This window comes from Narcine bancroftii, chromosome 4, assembly GCF_036971445.1.
Source record: "Narcine bancroftii isolate sNarBan1 chromosome 4, sNarBan1.hap1, whole genome shotgun sequence".
Taxonomy (NCBI): Eukaryota; Metazoa; Chordata; class Chondrichthyes; order Torpediniformes; family Narcinidae; genus Narcine; species Narcine bancroftii.
In genome coordinates this window covers 120,912,230-120,937,057 of record NC_091472.1, presented here as the reverse complement: position 1 = coordinate 120,937,057, position 24,828 = coordinate 120,912,230, and the positions used below count along the sequence as shown (strand labels likewise).

The 24,828-nt window shown below is 41.8% G+C and overlaps 1 protein-coding gene across 2 annotated transcripts in view; it reads right to left on the bottom strand.

The window, feature by feature from the left end:
- Positions 1-20,261, bottom strand: part of LOC138761070 (ubiquitin-conjugating enzyme E2 L3-like) — a 54,946-nt gene extending 34,685 nt beyond the window's left edge. Inside the window, exons 1-2 of one of the 2 annotated variants that reach the window (XM_069932652.1) lie at positions 20,152-20,261; positions 11,494-11,589 (exon numbers count right to left, since the gene is read on the bottom strand). In XM_069932652.1, coding sequence (XP_069788753.1) covers positions 11,494-11,589; positions 20,152-20,175 — 120 coding nt within the window. In that variant the 5' untranslated portion in view covers positions 20,176-20,261. Of the gene's footprint in view, positions 1-11,493; positions 11,590-20,115 lie in introns of both variants that reach the window. The other variant, XM_069932651.1, reaches the window with a different exon arrangement.
- Between the last annotated feature and the right edge of the window lie 4,567 nt (positions 20,262-24,828).

Here is a 24,828-nt window from a genome sequence, read left to right as displayed (position 1 = left end):
CAGCTGATACACACACACACACACAAGCACCATGGGACACAGTGGAGGTTTCAATTGAACTGTTTATTTGAATTTCATGCGTGCCTCTTCAAGGCAACGGGAGTTCCGCCCCGCATGGCAGTGACATCATCACGATGCCTGGGGCGCAAACTGTGGCCTAAGCCTCAAGGTAATCAGCAAGCCCCGCCGGCGCCATCTTCCTAAAGCTGCCCCACCAGTGCAGCGATAATGCAGGGCCAGTTCGCTACAAGAGATGTGCGCCGCCACAATAGTTAGGTTAATAGCATTGAATTCCTGAAGATCAAGATACAGACTAATTAATGAAGGCAGGGTCAAACACCTCTCTTCTCAACAATTTTTTTAATGTTAGCAGTTGGAGGGGTGAGATTTGGGCAATCAAAAGAGACTAACTTATAAATACTATTTATATGATGTATGTAATATTGTTCCATACAAGTTTTGGATAAAATATTCAAAAATTAAGTTATATTCAAATAATTTGCTCACCCTCTCCACCTCTGATCCCCCAAATGATCGTATAATCTGGTTTTCCTTTCCTGAAGTCAACAATCAGCTCCTTAGCTTTGGTGATATTGAGCGCACCATTCAGCAAGTTTTCAACCTCCATCCTGTACGCAGATTCATCCCCTTCCTTTATACAACTCACTATTGTGGTATCATCGGCAAATTTGTAGATGGTATTATTGTCGCATTGACTTACAGTCATCGGTGTAAAGCGAGTAGAGCAGGGGGCTAAGAACAGAGCCCTATGGTGCTCCAGTACTGATGGAGATTGTGGATGAGAGGTTCTTAGCAATCTTCACCAACTGTGGTCTGGAGATGAGGAAATCCATGACATTACACACTGGGGTGTTAACCCCCAGATCTTGGGAAGTTGCTGATCAGTTTTGAGGGGATGACGTTGTTAAATGTTGAACTGTAGTCGATAAAGAGCATCCTGATGTCTGCACCTTTGCTCTCCTGCTGTTACCAGGCTTTGTGTAGAGCCAGTGAGATGGCATCCACCGTAGACCTGCTTCTATGATAAGTGAGCTGAAATGAATCCACGTCACCACTCGGACAGCTGATTTGCTTCATCATCAGTCTTTCTAAACACCATCACTATTGATAAAAGTGCTATTGGTTGATAGTCATTAAAGCAAGTTACTACATACTTCTTGGGCACCGACCAGTATGATTGACACCTGTAAAATATTACACCAATACTCCAATTATGTTTCTCGTGCTGCCCTGGGTCCCAACTCCTATTCCTCATTTAGACTTAATGAATTTTCCAGTGATTCTGATATGTAATATTTTTAAAGACAGCAAATTAAAAGTGAATACAAGTAATATCCAATGATCTGGAAAGTCTGGCAGCCTGGCACTAAAGTCCTGTGAATATCAGATTATTTGAGTATTATTTCTAAATCTGCAGCGTAACCCATTTGATGCACCAAACATCACTTTCTTGAAGCAGACTACATTAACTGGATTACTCAAGGCCCTTTCAACTCGCCTGAACACCTCATTGTAAAGCTGCATACTCTCCCCCTATGCGGCTAATGCGCTTCCGAGGCATCGACACCAACCGTCCTTGGGGAGGGATAATCAGCAGATTGCCAGGCTCCACCGAGGTACCTGAATGTGCAGCAGCTGTAAGCAGCTTCCTAGGGGCGGGCTGATGACTATCAGCCAGCGACCCACCGCCCCCCCCCTCCCCCTCCCCGCTGCCTGGCAGTTGCCGACCCTGCCCTACTGGGGAGGGGAGGTCAGCGGGGGCCGGCGGGGCAGGGGTGGCCAGTGCAGGCAGTCACAGACCAGCTGGCCGCTCCTGCGGCTCAAAATGCGGGCATAGTAATGGTGGTCTTCCCTATCCATAAACCCCCACACAGGTGGAACCACTCTATGTTCCCCAGCTGCATGGGGGATTATGGGTAGGGAAGACCGCCATTGCTATGCCACATATTTATGATGGGTGGCACTGCAGCACCAATCACCCTGCCTCCATCAAATCCTGAGGCATTCTGGATATGAATAGGCCCTTTCAGGTGGACCAGGCAACACTGCAAGCAGCCTTTTTGGACTGCCACCTGAAAGGCGAGTCTGCAGGTTAAGATCCGCCCCTGCTATCGCTCTCAAAGCAGAGGGTCCACCTGAAAGGGTCTTCAATGGCCACTTTCAGGTGCATTCTCCGCCAAGAATGCACCTGCAGAAGCAGATACAGACTTTGGAATGGTCGTTCAGGTGGCAGCTCTGAAAATGCCGTGCTATCCACCTGAAAGGGACAGGGGCAGGAGAGGTGCCTTGGAGTGCACTCCAGCTCCTGTCGGCATGGAGAGTTGGGGGGCTGTCAGGCAGCGGGGAGTTGGGTCACCAGCTGATTGTCATCATTCCACCCCACAGCAAGTGCACCTCGTAGGCCACCAAGTGGGTACCCCGAGAGCAGCATACGAATAGATATGTGGCTTTACGTCGGGGTATTCTTGCCAAATGAAAGAACTTAATGTTAACTGAATTTCGCCCATTTGTATTTTTTTTCCTCTTTTGTTATGAGGGGTATGTACCTGCAAAGCTCCAGCAAACAAGATTTTCATGTGCAATATGCTTACTCATTCATTCAAGCAATTATCTGATGCTATGAAGCAAGTTAAAAAGAATTCTCTCAGAACTGCATCATCTTTTCAAATGCTTTCTCTTGTAATCGTGATAGTTTAGTGGTATTTATGGGATTCCTCAATCTTTGCTCACATGAGCAATAAAGACATTTAACAGTCACTTCCGGGCCATTTATGATGCTGGATTAGTGTTAAAGCCAGAGTACAATTTAACCTTTCATCATAAAGCTGCCCATCGATATCAATTTGTGTTATTCAATATTTTAAACCCCATGTTTACTTCAACAAACTTTTTGAATAGCACAATAAAGGCCCTTCAGTCCATGATGTGGTGTCGACCTGTATAAACCTACTTCCACAACAATGCAATCCTTCGTGGCCTCACACTCATAACACTATTTTTAAGGTCAATGTGCCTACCTAGGAATCTTTTGAATGTCCCTATTAACTAGTCTCCACCTACAGCAAAGCATTCGAGGCACCCACCACGTTGTATAAAAATCTTTCCTCCATGCATCTTAAACCAATATCCTCTGGCATTTGCTATTTTCACCCTGGGGAAAAAGGTGCTGACTTTTCACCCAATCTAAGCTCCTAAAAATCTTGTATACCTCTATTAAGTTACCTCTCATCCTGTGAAACTCCAAAGAGATAAAGTCCTAGCTGTCAGACCTGCTTCACAAGACATGTGCTCCAATCCAGGCAACATCCTGTTAATCTCTTCTGTACCCTCGCTAAAGCTTCCACATCCTTCTTGCAATGCGGCAATCAGAACCAAATGCAATCTAACCAGAGTTTTAAAGCTGCAACATTATGTCACAGCTCAACCCCTTACTAATTAAGGAGAACACATCAACACCTTAACTACCCTATTAATTTGCATGGCAACCTTGAGGGATCTATGGGCCTGACCTCAAGATCTCCCTCTTCCTCCACATTGCTAAGAATCCTGCCATTAACCATATACTCCACCATCAAGCTTGACCTTCCAAAGTTCATCACCTCACCTATCTGGATTGAATTCCAGATGCCATTTCTCTGCCCAAACCTGCAACCTATCCACAACTCCAACTTTTATATCCTCTGCAAACACCCAGCTCTCCACTTCCTCATCCAAGTAGTTTGTAAAAACTACAAAGAGCAGGGGTCCCAGAGCAGATCCCTGTAGAATGCCTTAAGTCACCAACCTCAAGGCAAATGTTCCATCTTATAAAGGCCAAAATTACTTCCAAAGCAGTCAAAATGTCAATATTTGATTTTTCTGTATTTCAACCAAAAAAAATTTGCACGGGGCCATACAGAAAATTTTATTAATTTGAATATTAACAATTTAAATTACACTTCCTCTTCCCAAAGAGACTCATCTGCTTTTGCCAATTCATCAACAACTCTTCTGACTTTTAAAGATGCACGGTCCAGAGACCACCATTTTGTATGTGTGCAAGATCACTTCTATTTTAAAGATTTGTCATTTACAAAATTAATACAAGTCCCTTATCAAAGTTGCCACTCAACCATATTGGCATGTGACATAAAATATTTCAGCTCATTGCCAATGAGCAATGTTAACATGATATTGCAAACAATGGTATAAAGATGTACGAGAATGGATTTTGTTTTAAAACAGGAATAGTTATAGTGTTAACAAAGCAACAGCATTCGTTTTATAGTACATCAAGTGGATCAGACAGGATTCTCTGGCATTTACCCCTATCTAAATGCAAAAGCTGCAAACGGGTACCCACTTGCGTCAATAGATTAGGCACTGAAAGACACACAATGATATGAACTTTGGTTCTCATCTACCAGCTCGCTATTAGTCACAGCTGAAGCATTTGGCATTAGGAAAGATTTAGGTTGGGTATATTATCTGGTGCCAAACAGCCTCTGAAAATTAAATCTTACATTGAGGGTGTCTCATTCCTTCAAAATAAAATTAGTGGCAGAGAGTCTAAAAATCTACTTTGGTTCCTCCCTCCCTCTTTATTCTTAATACCATTCACCATCCCAATACATTTCCGATTACCACTTAACTGAAGTTCTTTGTTATCCAAAGTGTTTGCAGTAGCAAACATGACCTCACAAGTTGAGAAAATAATTTTACCCAACATGCTCACATGGGGCTCTGATGCGTTGGTAGCACCAGTTTGGTAACATCAGTGAGTCGGCAGGTCAGGCGATGCACGGGGAAGTGTCGGGGATCAGAGCAAGGAGCTTGGGCTCTGGGGAGGTTCTGCGATGGCAGTGGGGAGGTGACTCGGATTGGCGACAGCCGATACAAATGTTCTGCTGATGCTACTGGGCTGCTTAAAACAATTTTTCACTCATCCAAAAAATGATACACATCTGGTCCTGAGCTTTTTGGATAATCGGAAACATACGTATATTCTTCCTTCCACGCATCACTTAAATCTACTCCGTCTCTTCACTGCACTTCCTCTATGCCAAGTACATCCTTTTTTGGTCAAGAACAAAAATGTTGCTATCTGACTCGGTGCAAATTGTTAGGTCTGCTTTGTTCATGAATGAGTGAGACAAACACCAGACTGAGTCGAAATCAGGGTTCTTTGTTCTTTATTACCGGATTGTAACACTTGCAACTAACCATGTTAGTCGGAGAATGCATTCTGCCGTTATCAGCAAAATGGTGATTTTTTATACCCTTGGATACGTGCTTAGAACATCATCATATCATTACTTGTCCAATGACTAAAACTGTTGCTATCCTTTCCCTGCTAGCTTCCTGCCTCTCAATCCATCAATGTCTCTCTTATCTTGTAAGTACAAGGATGCATTCACATCTTGTTACAGCCCTGTACAGGGTAACTCCTTACACATTCCCATCTCATGATGTTTTACCTTACAATATCAAGGAGGATACTTCAATCTGATGGGTTGATTTGTTGCCAGTTACCCACAGCAGACATCACAGTGCCCAAAAGAAAGCATCTCTGAACAGATACTGTATTAGATGAAGCCTCCACACTGGGATCGCTGACAGGCACTGTTCCTTCACAACTCCAAGATCTAGCGCCGAGGCCAACATCAAAAATATTCATGTGCACATACCAAGCACTGATTCCTTTTGATCCTTTCACTAAATATTTACTCAAGCTAATCAAAGCAGAAACTTCCAGAAAGGTGCTTGACAGCAGAATAATCCAACTCGACAGTTTGCTACATGCATTGCTCCACAAGTATCAAAGCAAACTGCATGCTCTTTGGTAAGCCATTTATGAGATTTGAGACTGAAACATTCCTATCCCCAAAATGAAAACTAGAAGTTAAATTGAAAATGTGGTCTCCGTTGAGCCAACTGCAACATCATTTGAATTCACTGTAGAGTTCATAAATTTCTCAACATTCAATAGAACAAATGTGAAACTTGTAGGCAAACTTTCCAAACTGACAAACATCCTGAAAGGCTTTCAATCACTGAAATGTATCAATATTTTAGGGATTTATGTCATCCAAATCAATATATGAAAAAATTATCATAGAAAATAAATAGGTAAAAAATAGGCAAGTTTAAAATTGCTTCACCCCCCCCCCCCCCCCACATTGGTTATTTCATCAACCACACAATCTCAAACAACCAGAAAACTCAAAGTCAGCATCTACCAATCCCCATAGACGCCAAGAAGGGTGGGGATTCACTTTACAAGGAATGGCACAACTATGATGAATGACTCCTGTCTTAACCATAAGATACCATTTACACACTTGGTATGAAACTTAAGGCAGGATTTCCTCTCCCGCCCCCAAAAAAACAATTCTTTGCACAATTTCAGAAACCAACATGTTATTATACTCTCAAGAGTTCTGATAATGCAGAAAGTGCTTAAAGCACACTGTTTCACCACTTTATTAATTAAAATTAAACCATTTTCATATGGACTGGCATGCATCTGCTTCATCCATTTGCTCTTTATCCACATAGTCAGGAATGTTTAGACTCAATTAGTCTAGTGCGTTCAGTAGATTTCAGCAAAAATAGATTTCAACTTTTTTTTTAAGTGCAACATTTGCCAAAATGATGCACTGTACTTAAAAATAGCCCTAGTTCTCACGTCGATGCCAAAATTCTGCAGTTTCACAGAAACCCAAGCAAAAAAATTAGACATGTTGCATCAAGTGTCCACATTATGATTTCCCCATCTTTTTCCACACTTGCCAATTTAAGCAAGAGTGGCCATTTTATGCAGAGAAAACTTGTGCATCAAGGGCTAGCTGAAAGTTCCCTTGGATTCATTCAGGAGGAATCTTAAACCATTTTCATAACTGAAATTCAGATCCAAGAAGTGAAAAGACTAAAAATGAAAGGGAGAAAAAGAGGAACCAAGAACAATTTTTTTTCCCCTGGCTTGAGGGGATAGAGCTAAATATATCAACATTTACTGACAACAATAAAGCAAACACAAAGTTAAAGCAAGCTAAATGGAGGATACAGATACAAATCAATATTGACAGGGTAAGAGGGAAGTGTAGCAACAAATTAATTAAGAGGAAAAATATCAAATTAGAACCTTGTTGGAGGAACATAAAAGCAGAACATTTTTCCCCATTTGAGGCATGGAGAGGTTTGTGAATGTCTTTGCCCATTAATAATCAGTTATGGATATAGCAGAAAATTAGAAAGTTGTGGGATGCCAGCCTTAATTATAAAGTGGGTTGGCATGCAAGAGGTCAGTTATTCTGCTATTCTATTGACTGAGTGATAGTTGGAGATTGTTTTTTTTTGCATATTTTTGTCTCCTTACTCTGAACAGGCCATACATTTGAGATTCACCAGAATGATTCTTGTAATGAGGGCTGTCCCAAGAGACAAGAGTACAGCCAATATTGACTTAGATTGAGAAGACTGAAGTGTACAAGACAGCTAAGACAAAGTAACCCAGAACTTCACTGCAAAAGAAAGCTGAGACAAAAAGGCATCACTGACTAATTGGGGGAGTCACAGAACTGAAATAGAGAAGGAATTCAGATAGAAAGAACCAAGTTTGCTGAGGATATAAAAGTAAATTTAAGAGCACATTGTGATGAGGGTTCTGCAATTGAATAAAGATGGACTGGGTGAAAACCTGGAAAATGGAATTTATTGTGGGGGGGAAACAAAGATCATGCACTTTGATAAGATAATCAAAAGGCAAGTTATCTAAATGGAGGAGGCCTGAAAATGAGAGGCTCACAGGAAGGCAAAACAAATTGCTGGAGGCACAGCATCTCATGCAGCATCTGTGGATGCAAAGGGATGGTTGACATTTCAGGTCAAGACCTTGCATCAGGACAGTGTGTGTAAAGAGTGCAGAGGCAGATAGCACCTTAACTTTTATTGTGAAGGAATTGAGAATTTAAAAATAGGGAGAATTTGCCACAAGATGTTGATGCCATATCTGCAATTCCATGCAGTTTTTTCCCCTTTAATAGTGCAGGGAAAAAAAAGTACACAAAACTGCCTTCTGTCTGCCATGAGGCATGCAAAGAATAGTCATTAGTGTTGCCCAGCAACCCTAACAGCAGGAAAGAAAGAAGCAGAATGGAGTCCCTGAGTATCTGGATTCACCTTCAGTGCTCCAACAGCCTCTGCACCTGTACAGACTCCTGTTCAAAGCAGTGGCAGCCCAAGCTCCAGATCCAAACCTCTGACACAATCAGGAAGACTTCAGCACCCAAGGTTGGTTCTTAGGACCAGTGAGACTACAACTGACACGACCAGAAGTGCCCAATGGGACAGAAAGATTTGAGAAGTGGTGAATTTCTTCAGCTAGGTTTCTGTGGGCCCTTTCCAGGTGGACTTGAGATTTATTCTTGTTCGGAATGTTCCTTCTGAACTTTTAGTGGTCATTTATTATGGATTCCCAGGAGGCTGTTGCATGTTTTCATGGAGGCTTTGAGAACACCCTTTAATTTTTTCCTATGTCCAAGTATTAATTTTTGTCTTTCAAATTGCATTTCAGGAGTGAATAATAGAACACTTCTCATCCCTAAGTCCTAGTAGGAGGGCACTTTGCCCATCACCTATACAAATTTTCAGAACACATTCTCCCACTTACTTCTCTGCAGCCTATTTTCTCTTGCATGCCCAGGAACACCATCCTGATTTTCTTGCCTGCCACCTACCCTGGAACCAATTTAGTGGCCAAATAAACAGCATCTCTTTGGAATGCATGAGTAAACCAGAGCACATGGGAAACCCATGAGGTCACACAGATTGAGAAAATTCCACTGTGACTAGAACTGTGAGACACCAACAGAAAGCCTATAATATGCAAACATTCCAGTCATAGAAGTGCATAGTATCAGGTGAAGTCTGCAGCACATGTAGCAAAGGAAACAACTTGTATAGTTTCTACATTTCATTATTCAACTGAATAACTAAATAATGAGCAATATTCCTCTGCAGCAAATGCAACAGTAGAACTAACACTGAAATGCAAAAAAACATTTGCAATAAACAATAAACAGGATAAATTGTAGTCTCTTCATTGAGACTAACTCTTCCAACCCCCACGTCATAGAGTCTGGGACCTTTGGCCGAATGCAACCACCCATTAACACTCAGTCTACATAAATCCAATTTTTTATTTATTTTTTTTCCACATTCTCATCAACTCCCTCCAGTCATCTGCATGAGGGACAATTAACTATAACTAATTAAGCTGTCAAACCACAGACCTTGTGTTGTGGGGGAAAGCTGGAGCATCCAGGGAAAACCCATGCAATCACAGGAGGAACATGTAAACTCCACAGAGACAGCATCCGAGATCAAGTTTGCACCCGAGTCTTGCACTGTGAAGCTGTGGCTACATTAGCTGCACCAGTCCTTAAACCTCTCAATTTCATAATCAAGTTCAAATGACATGATGAGAATTGAACTTGCATTATTCAATCAATGGACTTGATCAACTGTTCATCCAGTAACTTAGCATTACTGAAACCTTTGCCAAAATTATCAGTTTCATTCTCAACAATTGTCTTGGCATTCTGTTGTTTAATTACAAAGAATTATGCTTTCATTCACACCAAAAATATTTATGATAGAAACAAAAGTGTTTTATACTACCCCTCGAACACCAAAGCACATTTAATATAGCAGAAAATACCAAAATATTTGTCAGGAACCACAAAGATACAGAAAGTGATCAAAAGCTTAGTTTCAAGGTATATTGCAAATGAATAAAGTCAAGTAGAGGGTTAGTTAAGAAACTTGCCAGTTGAAGATATAGTCGACACAGTCATTTAATTTGGGAATAATCGAGAAACCAAAATTTGAGAAACAAATATGGTGAGTTATACACCAAAGGAAATTATATAAAAGCAATTTGAAACATGAGTGAACATTAGAGCTAAAAATTCAATAGTGATAAGTGAATGGGATTTTTGCAAGTTTGAATATGGGCAAAGTTTTTAAATGACAAATATTGGAAGGGAATAATATGGGTTTATGGAATATCAACTGTTGAGAAATGATAAGTGAAGTTTCAACTGCAGATTATCTGAGGCAAGAAAGAGCACTGCAATATTAAGAACATGGAAAAAAATTAGTCGGTACAGATACATGGTCAAAAGCTAATTTCAAGGTCAAAAATGACATCATTTATGCAGTGTTTAGATCAATTTCAGACAGTTGCCAGTATGTCAGTTGTTAGTGAACTGTTCACTACTGGAATGATAAAGAGTAACATCAAATTATGTATTTTAGTTTCTGCAAGGTGATAAATTCAGATTCATTATCAGAGTATGCACGACCTCGCATAAATCTGAGATTCCTTTTTCCTGCAGGAGGCGCAGAATTACCCCCAATTGGTAGTGCAAAAATACACTGTACACAGTCTAAACATGTAAATAAAATAACTGTAATCGTAACAAATGTAAGCAAACTGACTGTGCAATTCAGAGAGAGACAAAAGAAAATCGATCAACAAAGTGCACAAGTTAAGAGTCCTTAAATGAGTCTCAGAATGACTGTCATTGAGGATTCTCATGGCAGAGGGGTACCAGCTGTCCCCGAACCTAGTGGTGTGAGTTTCGTGGCACCTGTACCTCTTTCCTGATGGCAGCAGCGAGAACAGGGCGTGTGCTGCCCTCCAACAGCAGCATCCCCTGCAGATGTAGTCAATAGTTGGGAAGGTTTTGCCTGGGCTGTGTCCACTATCTTTTGGAGGGTTTTACACTCAGGGGTATTGATGTTCCCATACCAGACCATAATGCAGCCAGTCAGCACATTTTGCACCATACCTCTAGAAATTTGCCAGGGTTTTTGGTGTCGTAACAAGCCTCCGCAAACTCCTGAAGAATTAGATATGCTAATGTGCTTTCTTCATGATGCCATTAGTGGGTTGGGTCCAGGAAAGATCCTCAAGATAGTGACTCCCAAGAAAACTTAAATTTGCTTACCCTCTCCACCTCTGATCCCCCAATGATCACTGGATTGTACACCTCTGGCTTTCCTTTCCTGAAGTCACCAATCAGCTCCTTAGTTTTGGTAACATTGAGTGCAAGGTGGTTGATGGTGTACTCATTCAGCCACTTTTTCAATGTCCATCCTGTATGCCAACTCATCCCCTTCCTTTATGCCACTACCATGGTATTATTGGAAAATTTGTAGATGGTATTATTGTTGAACTGAGCTGCACAGTCGTAGGTGTAAAGTGAGTAGAGCAGATGAAGACTGTGGAAAAATTCTTACCAATTTTCACTGATTGTGGCCTGGAAGTGAGGAAGTCCATGATCCAATTACGCAGTGGGGTGTTTACTAAATTGCCTTGCACTTTAAGCTATAAATTAACTGAACTGAGATTCAAAAATCGGAGAGAACGGAATAATCATCAACTTCAAAACTGCATCGAGGTGAATTAATTTGCGGTCTACTTACAGGAACAATAAGCCCTTGCCAACAGAATATATTCGCGTCATCCACTTGGATATCACGGAAATGCTTCATTCCAGAACTGCGGATATCCTCAAGTTCCTACAAAAGTAAAAACAACGTTGGTGGAATACCAGGAATTCTTCCATTGCAGAGTATTGGGTCAGATCATACAGAACCCATTCCACTATCTGATCTCACTGCCTACATTCAATTGACAGTACAGAGGGGACCAAAGTGGCCCTTTGAGCCCTCTCTGAGCAGCTGAGAGAGCCATAAGAGATGACTAGATCTCAGGCAGTCTTGGAGCCTATCCCAGAACAGCCTTTTGATGTGAATTATTGTCAAAGATCTTTTTAATGCTTATAGTAACTAACTTCAAAAAATTAAAAACTAATTAGAAATCAGCAAGTGTAGAATGAAAATAAAAATAAACCACTTACATACTTTATCCAGCCATAGCTAACATAAAGGCAAGAGGTTAAGGTGAAGTACATGAGGGAACTTGTCAACCACTTCAAGCCTATGTATGCAAGTTCCATTGGCTTAAACCTGATCAACCACCTGTCATTTCCTTAAAAAGTCAAACTGGTAAGACATGACCCATTCTTTACAAAGCCCTGTTAACTGTCCCTAATCTAACCACCACTTTCCAAATGTGCTCAAATCCTATCCCCAAATATCTTTTCCAATAGTTTCTTAACACAGATGCAAGGCTCACTGGCACAGAATTTGCTTGATTATCCTTTTTTCTCTTGAACAAAGGCACATTTGCCACTCTCCCCTCTGGGACCTCTGCTTTCACTAGTGAGAATGCAAAGATCTTGGACAAGCACCTCAGCAATAACAAAGATTGAATACTTCTCAGAAGATGGAAAACCACCTCTTTTTTGACCTGACAATGCTCCAACACATGAACATTCTCCACATTAGGCTCCTTTCAATGTCCATGTTCTTCTTGGTAAATACCAATGCAAAGAACTCATTTAGAACCTCTCTCTCATTTTTTCCCAACTGCAAGGATAAATTCCCTCTTTTCCACTGAATGGTCCTACCGTCTTCTAGTCATCCTCGTTTTAATTTAAGTATAAAATGCCTCAAACAGATAACATTCACACCGACTCAATGGAACCCCCTGATCCAAGAATGAATTCATTTGTTGGGAACCTTCAAAAATCAGATGGGGACATTAGCTCAATCTAAACCAGCCATTCTCAACTGAGCCCCTGGGGGCCACAGCACATTTAAGAAAGGGGGCACACACTGAAATCATAAAATATTTTTAATGGCTTATGTAGTCAGTAGGTGAGAAGCACAGAAACCAACTAAACTTGACTGCTTCACATGGAAGGGAGTCCATAAACTTTGACCAGTGTTAAAGTGAGCCAAAGCCAAAAAACAGGTTGAGAATGGCAGATCTATACAACCTTCTGACCAACCAAAACTAATCTGATCATCATGGCAGAATGTTTGGGTCCCACACTAGTCTCAAGACATCTCAGAACACACAGAACTAGAGAGGAAGCAAACAATGAAATAAAATCTGCTTTGAAAATTAAAGATGATCAATTTGTCACCAGAGATACCAATTAGCCAAACAAACTTTATGAATTAATGCTACCACAATGTGCTACAAATCAGCATCTATTGCTGGGCTCTGCTTAAACTACAATTTGGGCAAGTAAAATTCACATGTTAAACACAAATTGGCAGACGGACTGATGATATTCTGTAAATGTCACTGTACAAGTTTAAATGTCACCACTGTGTTGACATTTTGGCAGAGCGAGTTTAACCAGATGAAATGGTTAGCATGCACTACAAATTTGCAGTGCTCACTGAAACTTGCATTTTTTTTAAATGGATTGGCACATTTGCTAAAATGTACAGTAAAATCCATATTTGGACATTACCATTCAAGAATCAAGACAGGTGTGTAATTTTTCAAATAACAGCAAAAATGTAGGAAGTACCCAGCAGAGTGAAACAAAAGTCTGCAGACTGTGATTGTAGTAAAAACACACCAAATGCTGGAGGAACTCAGCTGGTCTTTTCAGTGTCTATAGGAGACAAAGATATATTGCTGGTGTTTTGGGCCTGAGCCCTTCTTCAAGAAATGAGCCAGAAGCAGGAAATCTGAGTCTCAGTATTCAGACAATGCAGGATGGGGAGGAATCCAGACCAACAAAAGGTGTTAATTGGAGAAGGGCCATGGTAAGAATTTATCATGCTTGTGTGAAAGGAGACAAAATGAAGAGACAGAGCTGGGGTGGTTCTTTAACAAAAGCCAGAGAAGTCAATATTAATGTATGGAGGGCGCCCAGTTGGAAGATGAGGTGTTGTTCCTCCAATATGCAGATGGTCTCAGTCTGGCAGTGTACGAGACCATACACATGCCAGCAAGGGAATAAGATAGGGAATTGAAATGGGTGGCCATTGGGACTCAGAGTTGAGGTGCTCAACAAAACAATTTCCCAATCTGTATCCAGTCTCTCTGACGTAGAGACCACCACAACAGGAGCACCAGATGCAGTTGACCACTACAGATTCACAGGTGAAATGTTGTTTCACTTGGAAGGACAATTTGGGGCCCCGAATGGTGGTGAGAGAGGAAATGTGAGAGCAAGTGGAACATCTCCTGTAATCACAGGGTGGGTCCCAAGGGGACAATTAGTGGGGAGGGAAGAGTGACTCAGAAGTACTGAGCAGTTCAGGGTGTATTCCGTGTAGTTATTGAATCAAATATGTTAGGAATCTCGCCAAGATACCAACACAATTTATCACCCAGAACACATCCTTCTTCCTTGTACCCAACACCCCCATTCCAATCTATATACCATTTAAACTAAGTTTATTTCTATTTCACAATTAGCAGCATGTCTTTCAGATTTCCACCTGCACCTGTCTCAAATTGGGCACAACTGTAGCATTCAAAAAAAAATCAACCAGCTCAAGAGCTTGTGCAACTTTGTCCCTACAAATGATCTCCGAGGGTGAACAGAAATCCAGAAGTTAAACACAAGCTACTGGAGGAGCTCAGCAGGTCAAGCAGCATCTGTGGGCAAAAGGCAATGATTCAAGCCAGAACCATATGTCAACCCTGGTTATATAGTGAACCAGGCAGGGATTTAGTAAATGTTAAGCAAGATTCACCAATCCCACATGGAGCCTCAGTACCATCCTGTCTTCTACATTGGTTCCACAGCTATATTTAACAAGTTCTTGCTCAAAATGTCAACCGTTCTTTGTTTCCTATTGCTGTTGCATGACTCATTAAGTTCCTCCAGCAGATTGTGTTTGGTTTCAGATTCTAGCATCTGCCCTCTCCTGTGTGTATCCAATTAAGAGAGAGTACCTGGAGTGCATAAAACATACAGAATGAACACATTCCATAATGGCGAACCAATGCAAATCAAAAGTTTGAAGATAGACTTGACACTGTATATAATGAAGCATAAACAGCAATGATTTGGGAGGATCACTTTCTTAAGAGAGGAGTAAGAGTGGCCCAGCAAACAAGGCATTGGAATAATCAAATGAAGAGTTGACAATTATATAACTAAATCATCTTGTTCCTGTCAAGTGGGAAGTAGCACGCAAAATCCGTAGCAGTTCGCGCAACGCCTTTACAGCGCTAGCAATTGTGACCGGGGTTAGAATCCACACTGTCTGTGAGGAGTTTGTACATTCTCCCCATGTCTGCATGGGTTTTCCCAGGGGGCTCCAGTTTCCTTCCACCATTCAAATATACTGGGGTTGTAGATTAATCAGGTATAATTGAACAGCACGGGTGCAAGGGACAAAATGGCCGGATACCGTGCCACAGTAAGTTTATCCGTATCCGAAATGCTTGGGACTAGATGTTTTTTGGTTATTGGGTTTTTTCAGTTATCGGAACAATGGCTCAGTAGCATCAGCAAAATACTTGAATCAGTGATTAAACAACAAAAAATAATGGCAGGCTTTTCAAACAGGAAATAATATTTAATACATACCAAAAAAACAACTAGATCTCTGCTTGCAAAATAAGATAAATGTAGCACCAAACATGAGAAATTCTCCTCTACAACTTTCTGTTCTAAAGACAAACAAACGTTTCCTCTTTTTCTTTTCACTAATATCCATAGTGCTATCTGCAGACCTTTTTGCCATTTTCACCTCTATCTTTGTACAGTACACGAGAGCTGTGTTATCAAAATGGCACCGACAGAGCATCAGAGCTCCACATGGGCAAGTTGAGCAATTTTTCTTCAACTTGTGACAAAGTATGGTTTTTGGATCTTTTCAGTGTACAGAACTTCAGATACAGGAAACATACTGTATAGGCCTAAATTTTTTTTAAATGTAAAAAATCAAGAATAAAGCTATTATGGTGAGCAGCATGGAAAGAAAAAAAATGCAGCATTTTCAAAGTAAAATCCTTTGTAAAAACTAAATGGTAGCTTTAGACTTGTCAATATTGAGCTGGCATTGTTACACACCCAAAAAATTCATGGAGATAATTGAGGAATACAGAAAATATAAAATTACATTTATGTGCATGTGCTTGCCTGAAGAGGATGATGGTAGAGGGTTAATTTGATGATTGGAAGCTGGTGAGCAGTGGTGTACCCCAGGGATCAGTTTGTCATACATGCTAATCATTTGGATAATTAATAAGTTTGCAGAAGGTTTTTAAATTGTTGATAGTGAAGGCATTCTTAGGTTACAGGACAATGCTCAAAAATTGGTAAAATGGACACGGCAATGGTGGATGCAAGTGTGAGGTGATGCATTTTGGGATAGAACATATGGAAATAATAGCAGGATTCTTGGGTGAAATGAGGAACAGAAGAACCTAGTGTTCAAGTCCAAGGATTCCTGAAGGTGCCAGCACACGGAGATAGGGTGGATATGAAAGCATACTTGCCTTCTTTTGCCAAGGAATAGAATACAAGAGCAGGGAGATTATAATTTCAAAAACATTTGCACAGCCACAGCTGGACTAGTGTGTGCAGCTCTGATCATTACACTATAGGAAGGACTTGATTGAACTGGAGAGGGTGCAGAGGAGATTCACCGAGATTGCCTGGGATGGAGTGTTCCAGTTCATGAGTTTGGGTTTGTGTTCCTTGGAGAGGGAAGGCAAAGGAGGAATCTAATCAAAATATACAAAATCATTAGAATAGTGAGAAACTGTCCATATTGCAGAGCAACAGGAAACCAGGCATGGGTTTCAGAAGTTTAGAGGTGAGCTGAGCAAGAGGTTTCTTTCATCAGAAATGGCTGAGCCATAGACTTTCGCAATTTTTAATATATAGACTACCACTTGAATTGTCAAGGTACAGAAGGCCAGTTGCTCTAATGGGTACTTAATTGTTAGCATGGACATGATGAGCAAAATGACCCTTTATAAAATGACATTATGAAGTGTAACCCATGGAGATATACTATATTGGAAAGGAATTGGAATAATCAAGAATCGGCTGCATAGCCTGTTCCAATCTACCTTGCAATTGCTGAATTCTAATTGTTTTTTTTTTTAAAAACCACAAAATAAATCACTCAATTAAAACTGGAGAGCCCACCTTGTCATCAGGCACTGGTTTGCTGGCATCCTCGTAAAAGGAAATTTAAATTACTAAAATGGACATTTATACTGTGGATCATAATCAAGTTTTACAACAGACTAGAACATATATTTCCCAAACTATTTCATTCATTAATGTCCCAATGCCATAAGAATTGTGTCATGCTCACTAATCTTTGTCCACTTTCAATTTTCATGAATTGACGATTTTATTTATGGACATATCCACCCAAGAGTTCATTCACTATGAACTTTCAAATTAAAAGTGGCAATAATTTATGTCATCATTAGTATAAATCTTGTGGAGGTGGCAGTATCAGCCACCAACTCCCAAATGAATGCATGAAGGTTGTACAAGATGAAATAAATTATAATTGTTCCAGTGAAGTTTTTGAAAATTGCACATTTTCAATGTCCAGCAGTGATTCAAGACAGCAAGATGTGATCAATGACTGAGGTTCTGTGAACCTTTACATGAAGCTCTTACAAGGCTTGAGCATAGCATCCTCCTAGTGCACTAGCCATAGATTTAGATTAGTAAGGGATTTGTAATGTTAGAATAGTGACAGAAATAAATTTTCTAAACATTCCAAATCAGGGATGGCAGGGTAGGTGACATGTTACAGCTGCAGAATGTGTTGATGGAAATAATTAGGCTGAACCTACAGTGTGTTTGGCATTTAAGGCTATTTGGCTTGGAATTGATGAGCCAGGGGTTTGATGTGGTGGTGCTCAGGACGAAGTTATATTGCCACTTTGTTCTGGGAAGGTGTCACACCTGTTAGGTTAGTAATACTTTGGGGGGGGGGGGGGGGGGGGTTAGTGGGAGAGGGAGGGAGCAACAATGCTTTCTGCATTTAAGAAATATCTCAGAACTTAAGGTAAACTTAGAGCAAAGTTAGGGTTCAAGTGGAGTACAGAGGCAAAAAAAAAATCTGCTGTCATGTTGAATGCACAAGGGATCAAATGGGCTTTTCTTATTTCAAATTGTGTTTTAATTGAAATATGCAAAAATCCTCAAGTTTTAGGTGCTATCCTCACTTCATCGGTCTGTGCTGAATTGAATGATTTCTACTGAGCTGCCACAACTAACCTCAAAGAACAAAGGTAAAAATAACCAGCTTGGGTGCCGTTTCTCCTCCATGCTATAGAGTGCACGAGGTCAAACAGCTCAACTGATTTTCTTTCTCCACCACCTTCCACCAATATCCTTCACAAGTCATGCATCATTTGCAACATTCCTTATCTGGATTATGAGTGAAAGATCCACAAGACCAGATTCCCAAACAGAGCATTCTCAAAATATTGAATTAAAAAAGAAAACAAAAGTCTCTCTTGGACACTGCCAAGCAAAGGCACTGCCATCTTGGGCACAAGCATCTGCAGATTTTACTGCAAACACTGCTGGCTCCTTTAATAGGCCGTTTAAAACCTACAGAGCTACCAGGATTAGGAGTGAGCTGCGCTGCCACTCCCCCGTGTCTGCACCCATAGCAGCGCCACCATTTTTACCATACCAAAATCTCCTGAACACATTTTCCCAGTTTTTAAACAAGATAATTATCTCATTATTTCCTTTCCTATAAAGGATCTAGCAATTTATATCCCTTTTTCCAGTCCTTTAACATACACATTGAGGCAGACTTTGAAAAACCAGAGAGCGAACTAGCTAAAATACTGACAATAAATTCCTTTGAGTGCCTGCATCTTGTGCATTCAGAGCAAAAGACCATGAATATAAGGGATGCTGGAATATAGGCCCAAAAAAACAATCTGGTTAAGGAACTCACCGCAGGCAGGCGGTATATTTTGATCAGATTCCTCCTTTGCCTTCCCTCTCCAAGGATCACAAACCCCAAACTCATGAACTGGAACACTCCATCCCAGGCAATCTCGGTGAATCTCCTCTGCACCCTCTCCAGTTCAATCAAGTCCTTCCTATAGTGTAATGATCAGAGCTGCAGGTCTGAACACTTATTCAAATCAGTAAGGAGGGAATACAATCAGCATAATAAGGATAGAATGGGAGTAATTGGACAGGAGCAAGAAGGGCTTGGACAGAGGCTAGTCAAGGACTGGTGAACTAGGGAAGGAAAGAGACATTTGGGGGGGGGGGGAAGAAACGAGGTGATATATGGGGATAGTAGAAGTGGTGTAAATGGAAGCGATGAAAGAAAAAAAAGACATTGAATCAGGTGAAATGTGGGTGGAGGAAGGAACCAGAAAAATCGGGGGTTCAAACCCGTGTGGGAATGGAGAGCCAAAGCGAGAGCAAAATAAACTAAAATACTAAGTGTACCTAGATCCCATAGCCAGTGCAAAAATAGACGTTCCCCTTAACCAAAACCATGAAATATTACGTCACGATTGTGAAATTAAGGCAGAGCAGTCAAGTAAAACAACTGGGAGACGAAGAGGATAAAAATACAGGAAACCTTCCAAAGATAAAACACGAAGAGACGGCACGGTTGGCGGAGTGTTGAGCGCAACGCCTTTACAGCGCCAGCGGCTGGACTCGGGTTCGAATCCCGCACCGCCTGCAAAGAGTTTGCATGTTCTTCCTGCGTCTGCGTGTTTTCTCCGGGGCTCCTATTTCTTCCGTTTAGGCGGCTGTTGTTATACAGCGGGTGTTCGTTGGCTTCCCTTACCCTCAAATCGAGCTAATTTCAATGCAGAGAGAGGGGCGACAGCATCGACTCCGAAGCCTGCCTGCGGTGAGCTGTGAAAGCGCTGAGTCAAGGCACAGGACGTTTCCCCCTCCGCCTTGCCTGCTCCGTCGCTGTACAGAGCTGGGACAAGGGCAGCGAGGCCACCCGGAGGAAAGGCCCCGGCTTCAACTCGCTCAAGGAGCCAGCCACAACCACCCGCCGCCCCACTCGGGCCGTGTAGGCCGCGCCGTCCCGGCTTTGGGCCCCCCGACAGCCGCGCCGTATTAATGGCCGCCCGACCCTCCTCATGCCGGACTCTCATCGTCACGCTCCTCTCACATGCCAGCTAACGGAATCCCTTCCCCTCGCGCCCATGAAGTGGGTCCCTTCTCCGGGGCTCTCCATGCCTACCTCACACCGCCAACGTACAACAGACCGAGCAATTACCTTGGCCAGCCGCCTGCCGGACATTGCCTTGGCTCTCCTCGCTTACCACAATGACTCGACTCCTGTCCGCCACCTACTGCCCAATCAGAGAACGGAGGGGGTGACGCCACTTCCTGTCTTCCGGCAATCGCCCAATCAGAGAGCAGAGCTGCCGCGCATTTGGCGGACGATACTGTGGGTGCTGAACAGGATGTATGTATGTGTGTAGAGGAACCTGTACCTATTAATGCATACTTTGAAGAGGATACATGTATGCATACATTGAGCAAAATACATGTATGTAGGTAGAGGAACCTGTGCATATTAATGCATACATTGAGCAAAATACATGTATGTAGGTAGAGGAACCTGTGCATATTAATGCATACATTGAGCAAAATACATGTATGTAGTAGAGGAACCTGTGCATATTAATGCATACATTGAGCAAAATACATGTATGTAGGTCGAGGAACCTGCATCTATTAATGCATACATTGAAGAGGATACATGTATGCATACATTGAGCAAAATACATGTATGTAGGTAGAGGAACCTGTGCCTATTAATGCATACATTGAAGAGGATACATGTATGTGTGTGTAGAGGAACCTGTACCTATTAATGCATACATTGAGCAAAATACATGTATGTAGGTCGAGGAACCTGCATCTATTAATGCATACATTGAAGAGGATACATGTATGTTGTGTAGAGGAACCTGTACCTATTAATGCATACATTGAAGAGGATACATGTATGTGTGTAGAGGAACCTGTACCTATTAATGCATACATTGAAGAGGATACATGTATGCATACATTGAGCAAAATACATGTATGTAGGTAGAGGAACCTGTGCATATTAATGCATACATTGAGCAAAATACATGTATGTAGGTAGAGGAACCTGTGCATATTAATGCATACATTGAAGAGGATACATGTATGTGTGTGTAGAGGAACCTGTACCTATTAATGCATACATTGAGCAAAATACATGTATGTAGGTCGAGGAACCTGCATCTATTAATGCATACATTGAAGAGGATACATGTATGTTGTGTAGAGGAACCTGTGCATATTAATGCATACATTGAGCAAAATACATGTATGTAGGTAGAGGAACCTGTGCATATTAATGCATACATTGAGCAAAATACATGTATGTAGGTAGAGGAACCTGTGCATATTAATGCATACATTGAAGAGGATACATGTATGTGTGTGTAGAGGAACCTATACCTATTAATGCATACATTGGGCAAAATGCATGTATGTAGGTAGAGGAACCTGTGCATATTAATACACACTCTGAATGTGTGTGTAAATGTTAGGTCTGTACATCATGAAATATGATTGGTTAGCCTACATTATGTTTAAATATTACATAAAATATGAATGGAGGCATGAATATGCAAATATAATATGGAAGTACATAAAATGAATGGATGAGTTTATATTTGTTTTTCTCTTCCCTTCTAATGTGAAAAATGTACTTAAATTGTTAGCATGCTGATGTTGTGAAGCTGCAGCAAGTAAGACTTTCACTAGACTATGAACATAATACATTCTTCATTCATAGATATTTTGTGTATATATTGGATCCGTGTGTGTGTGTGTAAATATACACAAAATATGAACGGATTTACAAGATATGTGTTTTTATATATAAAACATCAAAAAAATACACACACATACACAAACACACACACACACGCAGTTAATTGGGCAATCGAGTTCAACAGTTGAAGACAGGGAACAGTCATCGTCGGAGTTGGCTGAGACAGAATGGTAAGGCTTTGGCTCAATAGGATTCAGTGAGAACAGGTAAGAGGCAAGGAATAGTCAAAGTTGAATTCAGAAAGGGCCATCTGATTCGAGGAACAAAAAAGCAGGTAGGCACAAGTAAGGGCAAGTTTTTTAGATATATATTTTGTTCATCTACCTGTAGTCATAGACAGTGGGAATGGCAGCCAAAGCAGGGGAATGCTCCTCTTGCAAAATGTGGGTCATCAGGGAAGCCAACAGTATCCCTGACGACTTCATCTGCAAGAAGTGCATCCAGCTACAGCTCCTGACAAGCCAAGTTAAGGAATTGGAGCTGGAGTTGGATGAACTCCAGATCATTCAGGAGGCAGAGGGGTAATAGACAGGAGTTACGGGACACTGAAACACCTAGGAGGCAGGAGGAGGGTAGATGGATTACAGAAGAGGGAAAGGGAACAAGCAGACAGTTCAAGCCACTCTTGTGGCTGTCCCCCTCAATAACATTTTGGATACAGTTGGGGGAAACGACCTACCAGGGACAAGCCACGGCGATCAGGTCTCTGATACGGAGTCTGGTCCTGTGGCTAAGGAGGGAAGGGAAGAGAAGAGACAAGCTGTACTGATGGGGGATTCCACAGTTAGCAGGACAGATAAGAGATTCTGTGGGAGAGATTAAGTATCCCAGATTATATGATGCCTCCCTGGTGCCAGGGTCTGAGAGATCTCAAATCGAGTTCACAACATTCTTGGGCGGGAGGGTGAGCAGCCAGATGCTGTGGTCCATGTTAGGACCAGTGATGTGGATAGGAAGGGTGAGGAGGTCCTGCAAGGAGAGTTCAGGGTGTTCGGCGCTAGGTTGAAGGACAGGACCTCCAGGGTTGTAATCTCAGGACTCCTACCCATGCCACGTGCTGGTGAGGTTAGAAAAAAGGAGAATAATGCAGGTTAACACGTAGCTAAAGACCTGGTGCAGGAGGGAGGGCTTCAGGTTTCTGGATCATTGGGGTCTCTTCCAGGGAAGGTGGGACATGTTTCCAACAGGGTGGTTTGCATCTGAACTCAAAGGGAATTAATATCATGCAGGAAGGTTTGCTATTGCTGCTCCGGTAGGTTTAAATGAGATTTTCAGGGGAAAGGGAACCAGAGTGCCAGAGCAGATTGAGGAAAGGTCAGCGCCAGAGCGAGGCATTGGGAAATTGCAGGGGGAGGGCCACACTCTAAAGCTCAGTGAGAGTTGCAGTGGTGCCTACCTGCCTACATGTGCTGATGCAGTCGCACTCCTCCCCTCTCCCTCCAGCATTTCGTAGACCAGCACAAGGTTTCGGGAACCACGTGACTCTTAGTAATGCCCCTCTGATGACGTGACTCGCAACCTGTGATAGTACAGATTCTATCACCAATGTGTATATGTTTTTTTTTCTTCTTTGGCTTGGCTTCGCGGACGAAGATTTATGGAGGGGGTAAAAAAGTCCACGTCAGCTGCAGGCTCGTTTGTGGCTGACCAGTCCGATGCGGGACAGGCAGACACGATTGCAGCGGTTGCAAGGGAAAATTGGTTGGTTGGGGTTGGGTGTTGGGTTTTTCCTCCTTTGCCTTTTGTCAGTGAGGTGGGCTCTGCGGTCTTCTTCAAAGGAGGCTGCTGCCCGCCAAACTGTGAGGCGCCAAGATGCACGGTTTGAGGCGTTATCAGCCCACTGCCGGTGGTCAATGTGGCAGGCACCAAGAGATTTCTTTAGGCAGTCCTTGTACCTTTTCTTTGGTGCACCTCTGTCACGGTGGCCAGTGGAGAGCTCGCCATATAATACGATCTTGGGAAGGCGATGGTCCTCCATTTTGGAGACGTGACCCATCCAGCGCAGCTGGATCTTCAGCAGCGTGGACTCGATGCTGTCGACCTCTGCCATCTCGAGTACCTCGACGTTAGGGGTGTGAGCGCTCCAATGGATGTTGAGGATGGAGCGGAGACAACGCTGGTGGAAGCGTTCTAGGAGCCGTAGGTGGTGCCGGTAGAGGACCCATGATTCGGAGCCGAACAGGAGTGTGGGTATGACAATGTGTATATGTACATATGTACAAATGGTAGTATAGGATGACTGTGATTGGCTGAGAGTGTAGCCACACCTACTGGCAGGTCTTAAAGGATTGCTCCTAGCCAGACCAGGTCATTGTGGACTGGTCGACCTACTTGTGATATGCTCCAATCTTTTACTTAATAAAAGCCTTGGTTTGGATCAACAAGTCTTTGGTTCTTTCGACGTGCACTACACAACCCCTAGTGCCGCTACTGCTGGGCACTTGGATCTACAGCCAATGAATGAATGAATCTATAAAACTGAACTGTGGAAGTTTTCATGGAACTTCCATGAACATGAGAGGTCAATGTTATAAATACAAATTGATGCAAAAAGAAATGTTAGAATATTCACCTGTGATTAAAAGCAAGATTTAATTGGAATGGTATATTAAAAACTGGTAAACTAAATTATGGAAGTACATCTTAAAATATTTGATTCGATATTGAAGAATAATAGCTTACATTGATTTAAAATAGAATTTCCATTCGATCTCCGAGTTTGTATTTTGAAAACCAGATTTTAAAATGATGTGTTGATTCTACAAAGAGAATATATCCATTACAAATCTTATAGTCATAGGCCAGTGGATTCTGGAACTTTTGTCAATTAGTGAGCCAGGAACAAAACTGATGGAAAAGGAGAAAAGGTGAAAGCAACATGGCTTCACATGTATTTATCATCTTCTTAATGCTATAAATGTGTTGAACCTCAACCAAACATAAACTTTATTCACACACAATCAAATAAGTACAAAAGGAAAACTGTTCAAAGTTCTGTATCCATAAACATCCAACACTCTTCATTTCTATTTACACCATGCAGTGTAGATAAAAGCACACACTCGACTGGAGGGA